This window comes from Chelmon rostratus, chromosome 8, assembly GCF_017976325.1.
Source record: "Chelmon rostratus isolate fCheRos1 chromosome 8, fCheRos1.pri, whole genome shotgun sequence".
In the NCBI taxonomy this organism is placed as follows: domain Eukaryota; kingdom Metazoa; phylum Chordata; class Actinopteri; order Chaetodontiformes; family Chaetodontidae; genus Chelmon; species Chelmon rostratus.
This window is the reverse complement of record NC_055665.1, coordinates 226174-237745: the sequence shown is the minus strand read 5'-3', so window position 1 is coordinate 237745 and position 11572 is coordinate 226174. Positions and strand designations below refer to the sequence as shown.

The following is an 11572-nucleotide window of genomic DNA, read 5'->3' as shown; positions in this document are numbered from 1 at the left end:
CTGGACCTCAGACCAGGTTACAGAACATGACTGGATGCCAGATAATATGTCCCAAGCCACGAAGGTGCTTTAAATGTGAGAGGATAGGTCGTGTGTTGTTTGTGTCCTTATCTTTATATGCAACAGCCAAACAAAGTCATTTCTACTTTCATAGTCCACCCCCCATGACGGCTTTTCTCAGTGTAGTTATCAGTCATGGAATGTCAGAAGTCTTTCTGCAGATGATCGAGGATTCAGGAAATAAATACGAGTTAAATTATAAAGCAGATATCTTTTTAATCCTGGCTAAAACACAGTTTGGGTTTTAATGTTAGAGACGAGGGCTGAATAAGACTGTACATTTAAAGATGTCCTCATTTTTATAGTTTGAGGTTGGTTTTCTGAAGTGTGAATGTTGTTTTCAGCGCAGTGATTCATTGAGTCTCTTCAGTTTTTATCACTTTTATCAGGTTTCAGTCTTCAGAAATAACAGCAGCAACATTTTCTCCAGCTGATTAGATTTATCATGAGCACACAGAGTCGAGCATCAAAACAATAAAATTACAACAAAATAATTTACACTTTTCTGATCAAATCTTTATACAGACACGAACTTCAGTCAGACAACATTAAAGTAAGAAGCTGCTGTGTTTCTGACTCCAGATCAGATGAAACTGAGCTCAGTCTGAAACTGGAGCTGCTGTCAATCAATCAGTCACCACCTGAACGCCTCACCTGCAGCAGCGACCGATCCTGGACGAGTCCGTGCAGCTGTCACCTGTACATGTTGTGTGCACTGACATTTTCAAATAGAACGAACTGATTCAAGTCCTCAAATTTCTCTTCAGCTAAAGACTCTTTAGACAAGAAGGTTGGAAAGATCTGCAGTTGATCACGATACAAAAACACCAGAAACGATCACTATAACAAACACATTGTTCTAAAATCCACATTTCTATAAATATACAGTGAAAAACTCATAATAACATCTGATCTTATGAAGAGACGTTGGATTAATATTTGTTTTCAGCTGCAGACTCAGTTTTCTGTGTAAACAATTGTTTTATTGTATTTGTACTGTATTCATTCATTCTGGGTGTTTTCGATGTGGAGTATTTTTCTCTGACATGAGAAGGTGTGATGGGTGTTTTTGTATCATGTGATCTTTAACTGTCGGTTTGATTTTTCGTTCACGTGGACGATGAAGAGTTTGTTTAGTAAAATATTTCATCTCAGATGTGACGCTCACATAGTTTTTTACTTTAAATCAGAGTGTCACACTGAGACATCATCGTCATCTTCATCATCATCATCGTCACTCTGCCAGCAGCCATGATCAAATCATTCAGCATCATCTTTCTTCACAGGACAAACATCAGTCAGTAGAGAGGGAGCGGTGTCCCTGCTTCCATGGCAACAGTATTTCAGATTCCTTCATCCATAATATATTCAAGTTAATAATGTGATATTTGTCAAATCTGCCGCAGAGGTTGAAGTTAAACTTATTTCACACATGAAACGATTCTGACCTCAAGTTTCTGTTCTTTAGACACGTGAACCATGACGGCAGATACTCTGCCGTCCTTCATCAGGCTGTACAGAAAATTCTGCTCGGCAGATTGAAGTGTTTTGGTTAAAATAACGTCAGAAAGGAGTCGACGTGTTCAGCATGTCAATAAAAAAACCTCCTTAAACAAACTGGTAAAAACCACCCAGTAAGACATAATCAGGTTCTATACGAGTAGAAAGGAAACATGCTAACATGCTAACATACAGCAGACAGGAAGACAGAAAACAGCTTCCTGTTTCTTTAAAACATCGCTCATCTACTACTCAATATATAATCCACCCCCCAGCCGTAAAGCGACCCCCCAGCCACCCTGAATCTACCTACGAGGCTGGGGGAGCTCAATCTGCCGCTTTCTGCTCGGTCGCTTGTTCAGCGGCCAAAGTCATAATTCTGGAAAGATTTCTGTAAACTTAGAAATTCCCAAACTTAAAAACATGTTTTTTGGTTTCACATATGACAGAAACACAAATTTTACTGTTTTGGACTTTTCTGATCCGACAAAATCTCACGTTTCTAATGTTAAACTACTTATTCTAAGATACCATATAAATAGAATTTATACTGAGAAATCTGTGTTTGGAACACACATCATAACAGATTAGAACTGAATCCCAAACTGCAATGGACACATCACCTAAATGGGATTAAGACCCCCCCATCCTGAACCCCCTTCAGTTTTACAGCATGTAAACTGAGCACAGCAGCTGGTGACTGCAGGCGTTCTGTGAAATGTAGTGTGGTGACCATTAATGTGTCCAATGAGCTTTTCAATTCAACCCCTCCAATACAAAGCCCCGCCCCTCCCAGCATCCAGAGGGCGGGGCTCCAGCTGACGTGATAAGGTAAACAGGTCACATGGTTGTACTTCCCGTTTCTAACCTAACAGCGACATTCAGAAAGCATTTCAGGAACAAAACGACGACCTGATGTGCGATTTGGTCAAAAGGGAACGACATCATCTCCGACTTCTTTCGGCTTCAGTTCACAGTCTGACAGCGACTGACGCGGCTACACCACAGTGACATCATGGTGACATCAGCAGACGTCCCTGAGGTCATCAGGTGTAGGTGTGATGTTAACTGGGATCAGCTCCACACTCGCTCTCCTCTGGAATGTCCTGCAGGTCTGAGGGGTCAGAGGTCACACGTTACCATGGTGACAACAGCATTTAGTGTTATGATAATCTTGATGCCATGATAACAATATTAATTATATGACAACTCTTTATTAACTTTATTTAATTATCGTTATGAATGAGTTCACCTCTGGGGCTGTCAGAACGTGGAGAGATCCTCATCACTTCCTCCTCTTCCTCCTTGTCTTCTTCCTGGTCAACTGGATCCTGGCAGGCCAATGGAGCAAGGGGGCGGGGCTCCAGCTCCCTGCTGCTACGCCTCTGGCTCACCTGCTGACACAAACATCTTAGCTTAGCTTATTTAAGCTTAGCTTGTTAGCGTCATTTGCCTTATTATATTTCCACTCAGTTGAAGCCAGTTGAAGAGCCAGAGCAGCAGGTTGGATGTGGAAACTGTTTCTTCTCGTAGCTTTTTGTGTCGTCCTCATAGCCAGAGCTAACATTAGCATTAGCTACGTACTTCATGCTGCAATACAGCTCATGTGGTCTGTTGTTTCCTCTGCTGCGTCTGTGTATGGAAATGTACTGACGGACATGTCCTGACTGTTGGACTTTGAGTTTTCTGCCAAATAAATGCTGCTAAGATGTCTGATCCTACTGAGAATCAATCATATTACACTTATTAATTAACCTACATGAAGAGCAGGTGACTCTTTCCAAAAATTCTGTAGACCTGAACTTCATTTTCATTCATATTTGGAGCCAAAATTAAAAACATGCAGATTTTTAATCCCATGTGTTCCCTGACATCGTTCACAGAGTGAAGAGGTAGAGTCACGTTTTGAACGGAGTTTATTGTTGTGATACTGTGATATAAGTACTGGGTCATAGTAAAACACCTGACCCACCTGTTCTCCTCTGATGACATCACTGATCTCTCCGTTACTCTTCTTCCTGCTTCCAGGTCCCGCCTCCTCTCTGGTTGGGTCCTCCCCCCTCAGACGCAGCCTTGTCACTTCCTCCTGCAGCAGTTCCACCTGTCGCCGCAGCAGCAAGGCCTCTCCGCCGGCGTCGAGCCCCGCGTCCCGTGACATCGAGCGACTGAGGCGGGGCCCGGGGTCGGGGTCTTTTCTAGCTGCTAGCTCCAGGATTGAGTCCTGACGAATCACGGCAGCCTGGGGGCGGAGTCAATGAGTTAGAAGGCAGATATGTCACTTTATGTAATGTAGGATGACAATATCCAGCATCTTCTTCCTCATCATGTGATTAATGAGTCTGTGAATAACTTCCAGTTGTCGTACCTGCAGAGCATAAAGCTGCGTGCTCAGACTGACCAATCGCTGACGGATTTCCTGTGGAGACGACACGTGTCAGCGGTTAATAACTGCTCAGAAAGTCTCCTAATGACATGAAACTGCATTTTGTTTAGTGTGATACAGCACCATATCTCTGTAAATCACTTCCTGTATTCTCTGAGTAGAACCCTGACATGTTTAAGCCTCAAAGCTTAAACCATCTCCACACATGAAGATGCCGTCTTACAGCTGTAACAGATGTGCACAGCTCAGAGTCGATACCATGAAAGTGACGTTTTCATTTAAGAAGATCAAAGCTGTCCTGGAGGAGACAGAATACAGGACTGTGACAGTCCTGTTTGAGGCTACACATGACCCCCTGACAGCAGGACAGCTGAATCATCAGCTCAGAGCAGCCAGGACCTTGTTCCAAACCTACAAGGAATTTCTCATACAGAACAGTGAAAACATTTTAAAGGTGAAATAATCCAACATTACTGCTGGAAAAACCCTAAAATGAAACTGAAAGACTAAATGTGTGTCTGAAACACCTCACAGCCAGGAAAATCCAGGCAAATCCGAGCCGATAAAAGTACCCACGGTTAGGCGAAGTGCAGACGGAGCAGAGAGGGAATTTAGTCTCTTAAAATAAACACTTCATGAGATTACATTTTTTTTCTGCAGGACATGAGAATCAGGGCGTAAAGAAAGATCCCATAAAGAGATCAGTGATGCTGATCAGTGATGCTGATCTCTGTGGGTTACCTCGTTTAGGGTTCGTTCCTGCAGCTGGTTACCGTTCCTGTCCTGAGAGAGAAAAAACAGTCAGAAATGTTCCATGAAATGTTCATGAGCTGTTTGCCTCGTTCAAACCTGCAGGACATCAAATCAGGATGGAAACAAAACACATATATTCTTCAACAATATAACTTAATGCCTTTAATCATATCTGATACGTGATCTTTTAACACGTTGCCATGGAAACAACATGGCCAAAATTCTATTGCATGAATACAGACTACATTATTATACAATTTACAATTAGACAAACTTATAGTAGACAAGGATTAAAAAAGGTTAAAACTTTCTGATCTATCTGATCAATAGTTTACTGCCTGATCCCTTTAAATGTTTCTGTCTCATTTTAGTCCGGCAGATCACTCAGAGACAAGCTGCGAGGAGCTCGTCACACCAGACTTCGTACAGGATTTAAACATTTAAAACACACCTTTAGTTACAGTTTTTCTGCAGATGAAGTAAAAACTGCAGCTTTAATCTGAGTCAGACATCACTGATCAGAAGTTAAAGGTGATAAAGTGATTTTACCTTCGTGGAGCTGCTGTTCAGCTCTAAAGGACCGTTCAGAGAACCAGAGTCACCATCTGAGAGTGAGACAGAGACATGAAGACAGGTCAGTCTGTGTGTGTTCTGTCGAACATTAGAGGGCAGTCACATACTTTACAGATACAGGTGTGTACCACCTGTCTGTTGCTCACAGTGAGACCATCAACAAACTGGTCAAACAGGCAGAGAAGAAGAAAAAGAGGATTCACCAAACGTAAACATACAGGGAGGACAGAAACAGAAAGACCTGGACCTTCTGCTGAGTTCAAAGGTCAGTCAGAAGTCACACTGATGCACAGTCGTTTGCTAGCTGTGTTACAGCTACAGCTAACCTCTGTGCTGGGGGTGTGTTTGGGTGAAAATTCACTTCAGTACAACAATAAGTCGACAAACTGAAAACTAATCTGAGACTATGATGTTATCACCATGGTTGTAGATTTTGTTATTTTCTGTTTTATTTCACAGTAAACTGAATATTTTGCTGGTCTGAACTTAAAGTGTGTAGACTTTATGGGTCTCTGTTGGCAGAAATGTATTATAATTCTCAGTTATTTATTTTTATAGTGTAGAATCACCTGAAAATAAGAATTATTGTGTTTTTGCCTTCATATCTAGAGAGGGAATCCACCAAGTTGCACCGCCATGTTTCTAGAGGAGCCCAGAACCAAACCAAACTCTGACTGCAGAGAGGGTCTTTCTTTTTCTGTTTCTGCACCCACGAAAGGGCGGGGCGAGCAAATAAATACTACACACTGGTACTTTAACTAGACATTTGAAGGAATTCTACATTTAATCATCGTTATCTAATTTTACAGACAAAACGATTAATTGATTAATTGAAAAAATGACCAGCAGAATAATTGATAATAATAATTATTAAAAATACAGACGTTTGATAATCAGAAGACAGATTCAGTTTTTCAACTAAACTTTTCAAGTTTTTTAACTTTGACCAGGTTTCAGGTATCAACAGGTGACTCACTGTTGAGCTCCTGGTTGCCGTTGGTTACAGTGGATTTCTGGATGTTGGAGTCCAGCAGCAGCTCAGTCAGTCTGTCCACTGAAAACACATCAAACACAAAACCAATCAGTGTCAGTCTGTTGTTTCTCTTCACGTGAAAACTGAAAATAAAATCTCACCTTCAGTGATGGAGGCGGTGAGGAGTGGCTCGGCCTGTGGAGCGTGAGGAGTGTCAGCTCTGAACAGGTTCCTGCAGGAGGAGGACGTGGTGGTCCTGGGGGAGGACGTGCTCAGCTCAATACCTCCTTCTTCTTCACTTCCTCCTCTTCCTGTTGCCTCCACCAGGTCAGAAAACAAAGTGACTCGCTCTTGCAGGAGCTCCAGCACCTCCCTGTCCTTCTGCTGGATGTCAGCTGGGGAAGAGGAGGAGGAGGAGAAAGGAGAGATGGAAATGTTGAATTGGATCTGGAATAAGTGGGATTCATTTTATTTTAGAAGTACATTTGGACAGGAAAGGACAAGAAACACAAGTAGAAAGAGGAGGTGAAAAGGAGAAACCCGAAGTGAAAGAGAGGTAAGATGGTGAAGGAGAAGAAGGAGGAGATGAAGAAAGTGAAGAAGAGGAGGTCTAGTGAGAGGAGGTATAGTACAGGGTGTAGGAGGAGGTGAAGGAGCAGAAGGAGGAGGTGAAGGAGCAGAAGGAGAGGTGCAGGAGCAGAAGGAGGAGGTGAAGGAGCAGAAGGAGAGGTGCAGGAGCAGAAAGAGAGGTGAAGGAGCAGAAGGAGGAGGTGAAGGAGCAGAAGGAGAGGTGCAGGAGCAGAAGGAGGAGATAAAGGAGCAGAAGGAGGAGGTGAAGGAGCAGAAGGACGAGGTGCAGGAGCAGAAGGAGAGGTGAAGGAGCAGAGGGAGAGGTGAAGGAGCAGAAGGAGAGGTGCAGGAGCAGAAGGACAGGTGAAGGAGCAGAAGGAGGAGGTGAAGGAGCAGAAGGAGAGGTGAAGAAGCAGAAGGAGAGGTGCAGGAGCAGAAGGAGGAGGTGAAGGAGCAGAAGGAGAGGTGCAGGAACAGAAGGAGGAGATAAAGGAGCAGAAGGAGAGGTGAAGGAGCAGAAGGAGGAGGTGAAGGAGCAGAAGGAGGAGGTGCAGGAGCAGAAGGAGAGGTGAAGGAGCAGAGGGAGAGGTGAAGGAGCAAAAGGAGAGGTGCAGGAGCAGAAGGAGAGGTGAAGGAGGTGTTGTACCTCTGAGTCTGCGCAGTAAAGCTTTGTCTTCAGTCTCGATGAGAGGAAATTCATCTCTGGATGGACAGCTACAGACAAAACACACAATACTGTGGTGTAAATGTATTTTATACTGTACTATAATGTACTATACATTGCTACCCTGTACTATGTAGAACTACATAGTATTACAGACTGTTATACAATGCTAACCTGAGTGCTACACAGTGCTACAGGGTACGACATGTTTCCATATGTAACTATCACACAATACTCAACAATACCCAGTTTCCCCTCTGGGACAGCAAAGTATTCTGATACTAAAGAGTATTATAAAGTATATGGGACTGATGTTTATCAACAGTCTGTTTAACCAGTGACACTTTCTAAACGGGGGGTGTCCATATAATCATTATATGTTCACCACTTTGATAATTAATAATTTCCTGTTTCAGTCACTGTTAGCAAAGTGCGCTGTTTGTAGTGACAACAAGAAGCAACATCCTGAGAGAATCACAGTTCTGAACTGTAGTTGAACTAAACACGTGTGTCTTGAGGGTCTCACTACAACAGGCATGTCCAAACTATTCCATAAAGGGCCGTGTGGCTGCAGGTTTTCGTTCCAACCAAGGAGGAGCACACCAGGCCAGCCAATCAACATCAAGGGATCACTGAGTTATCAGCTGAAGACTGAGCTCAGCTAATTAAGCTGGTGTGCTCCTCCTTGGTTGGAACGAAAACCTGCAGCCACACGGCCCTTTATGGAATAGTTTGGACATGCCTGCACTACAAGAAACATTGTGGAGTCATGAAGGTCTGAAGTTTCACCCCCAGAGGATCAGAATCAGTAATTCAGAAACATACATTATATCTTACTAAGCACAAACTGAATGACTGTCATCTAAAACACCACAGGACCATCCAGACAGAGAACTACATAATACTACAGAGTACTTTGAGGTATTGTTCAGTACCATGCAGTACTGCAGTACTGACCTGAGAGCGGCCTGCTGGATGCGGCTCATCCAGGTCCTGCGGCCATCTTTGGACGAAGCGTATAGCTCATACATCTCTGGAGGGGTGGAGGCACTGATAAGGTACATCCCTCGCTCCTGATTAGCTATGTCTCTGACGATCAGGTTATTCAGAGAGACTACTGGAGACTTGTCCTAAGACAGAGAGACCAATGGAAAGACAGGTCAGGGAAACAGAGAGACAGGTGAGACAGACAGGTAGACAGACAGGTAGACATTATCCGGAGAGTATCTTGCCTTCCTGTAGTGACTGGACAGGGTGGTCCTGAGGTTGTGCTAACAATGAATCCCGCAGTTTTGCTGGCGGACTTCAGTACTTGTAGGGACCAACACAGTATCTGGAGGTAATTAGGATGAACAGTCTGTCTGATCTTAACTTGATTGGTGTCTTGTTATTGGACTGCTGTATGAGTCATAGGTTGGCCATAACAACACCGTGTTTGAGCATAAGATGGTTAATCAGGGTACCTGGTGCCTGAACACCTGAGGCCAAGATAAATTATCAACGTTGTATTTATGTCGTCAGATCTGCAACTGTATGTTTTAAACTCTCTCGTCAAGAGCAGAGCTGTCAGCTGTTTAGCACTGTGTGGTGAGTACGATCATCTGGTGGAGGAGTGGTTCAAGTTGGAGGAGTTGTGGAGGTGCAGATGTGGCCAGAAGACCATCAGTGCCTGACATGGTGGCAACCAAAGAACCTGCCAGTGAACAAGAGCCGTGAAGGAGACCATCAAAATGAAAGAGGAAAGAGGAGCCCAGGGGACTCCTGAAGTAGCAGAAAGGAATCAGGAGGTCAGAAGAACTGGGGAGGGAGGCCCAGAAAAGGATTTTCTGTCGGCCTCAAAGAGGATCTGACCAACTGTAAGATGACTCAGTAGAAGGTGGCTGGGCTTAGTTCACACTGTTTTCAGCAGGGAGGGAACCAGACCTGGATTGAGGTTATTGTCAACTGGTGGAGGTAACACTTTGCAGAATACGTGAACCTGATGGATAATTCCCCATAGAGGAGGCAGAGTTGACTCATGGAGGTCTGGGGCAGTACCTGTGGGCTGGCAGACCAGAGTGGTGGTTCACATCTTTAAAAAAAGGCTGGTAGGTGAACTCTAACTCTCAGGAGATCCTACTCTTTATCCTCTCTGGGAAAGCTTCTGTCAGACTGCTGAAAAGAGACTATGGCCGACTGTGGACTGATGTGGATCTATCCTTGGCCTTGGATCAGTGGACCAGCTGTTTAATCTTACAGGGATCCTGGAGAGGTCTATCCCGTCTACTTGACTTTGTCTCCCAGGATGTGTTGCAGGAGACACTGTGGGAGTACGTGGTACCTTGAACATCCAGGGGGAGGACATTGAGACAGCGGCCAGTTTCAAGTACCTGGGTGTTCACCTTAACGATAAACTGGACTGGTCCCATAACACCAACGCCCCGAACAAGAGGGGCCAGAGTCGCCTCCACCTCCTGAGGAGACTGAGGTCCTCCGGGGTGTGCAGACCCCTGCTCAGGACTTTTTCTGACTCTGTGGCAGCCTCTGCTATCCTCTAATCTGTCGTCTGCTGGGCCCCCGGCAGCACAGAGCGGGACAAGAAGAGACTAAACAAGCTACAGGTCCTTCATCCCCACCTCTGTCAGACTGTACAACTCTACTTATTATGTGCAATAACCTCGGTATCTGCTAATACCTGGAGTCAGTGTCACTTTGTCAACCAGACGTCCCTCCCTCCTCTTGCACTAAATTTTTTTTAATATACTCTTTGCCATAGCTATATTATATATCGTTGCTACGCAAAAACCTTTTTTCTATTTTTTTCTTGAACTTCATTGAACATCGGATACCTTATTTTTTAAACTTCTTAAATTCTTTTTATTGTTGCCAACACTGTTTTGCCCCCCTGTGTGTTCTGAAGAGCTTCTGTAACAGTTAATTTCTCCATTGTGAGATTAATAAAGTCTTATCCATCCCTCTACCATGGGCCTCTACTACAAGTATTTCAGTCCATGTATAACCAGAGACAGGAGTCAGCTGAGGCAGTTCACTATCTGATTTGAACACCTCCTGGATTATATATCCCATCAGACCTGGGAACACCTTGAGATCCTCAGGAAGGAGCTGGGGGAGGAAGACATTCCTGCTGCTGTCATGACCTGCACTCGGACAAGTCGTTGAAGATGGATGGAAGATGGATGGATGATAGAGAGAACAGGAGGTGGAACACGAGGTGTGAAGAGGTGCCACTCACCAGTGATGCGAAAGTGAACTTTTGATCTTTCTCCTGAAGGAAAACCAAGATGTCTGACATCAGCAGGACTTGCACATCTGGAGACAAACATACAGCGGCTGGTTGGTAGGTGTACGCCCTGCACACACAGCTGGCCGTGGCATCACAGCAGGTAAACAGCTGATACAGCACTAGTCTCCTCTACCTTTCATCCTGGAGCCCTGGACCTTCCAAAGGAGCGTCCCCTCGTGGAGGAGCCTCCTCCTCAGCAGCTCTCCTCCTTTGAACACACCTCCTCCCCGAACCTCTGCCTGGGCCCGGGGGTCCAGACGGGCCTGAATCTCCTGCAGCCTCCTGGTTCGGTCTAGCTCCAGCACTTCCTTATCCACAGAGCTGATCAGCTCCTTCAGGAGGAGCAGCGCCTGGCTCAATGCCTGTGCTTCCTCCTCTCTACCTGCATGACATCACAGGGACATGAATACATCAGAGGTCAGGGGTCAGACTTCAGGGGTCTGAGGTTATGAAGGAACAGAGGCTGTTCAGGGAAGGTCAGAGGTCATAGGCTACCTTTGGTGTTGTCAAGGATTCGCTGGATGAGGACAGGATACTTTGTGATTCGCTGTGTCACCAGCAGGATGCATTCCTGGACACCGTGACGACGCAGCAGAGGACCACGGCAGACACGCTGAGCATTATGGGATGGAGAGAGAAAGAGAGTTGACATCAATACAGAAATGACAGGTCCAAACCAGTTCAAGTCAGTTTAAACCCAGTCTAGACAGGCTTAAACCATTCAAAATCTGAAACGGTTAAAACCAGTTTAGACCCAGTCCTAACCCACACTAAAATAGGACTTAACTTGTTTAAAGCAGGTATAATTCTGGG

General features: G+C 44.7%; 1 protein-coding gene across 1 annotated transcript in view; it reads right to left on the bottom strand.

Annotated features, from left to right (window-relative positions):
* Positions 1–305: 305 nt before the first annotated feature.
* arhgef2 (rho/rac guanine nucleotide exchange factor (GEF) 2) overlaps positions 306–11572 on the bottom strand; it is a 36301-nt gene continuing 25034 nt past the window's right edge. Inside the window, exons 10-22 of the mRNA XM_041943206.1 lie at positions 11255–11372; positions 10893–11141; positions 10709–10785; positions 8434–8606; positions 7459–7526; positions 6404–6637; positions 6246–6323; positions 5246–5301; positions 4685–4726; positions 3926–3976; positions 3533–3799; positions 2813–2954; positions 306–2674 (exon numbers count right to left, since the gene is read on the bottom strand). Of these exons, the coding sequence (XP_041799140.1) occupies positions 2625–2674; positions 2813–2954; positions 3533–3799; positions 3926–3976; positions 4685–4726; positions 5246–5301; positions 6246–6323; positions 6404–6637; positions 7459–7526; positions 8434–8606; positions 10709–10785; positions 10893–11141; positions 11255–11372 (1605 nt within the window). The 3' untranslated portion in view covers positions 306–2624. The remainder of the gene's footprint in view (positions 2675–2812; positions 2955–3532; positions 3800–3925; positions 3977–4684; positions 4727–5245; positions 5302–6245; positions 6324–6403; positions 6638–7458; positions 7527–8433; positions 8607–10708; positions 10786–10892; positions 11142–11254; positions 11373–11572) is intronic.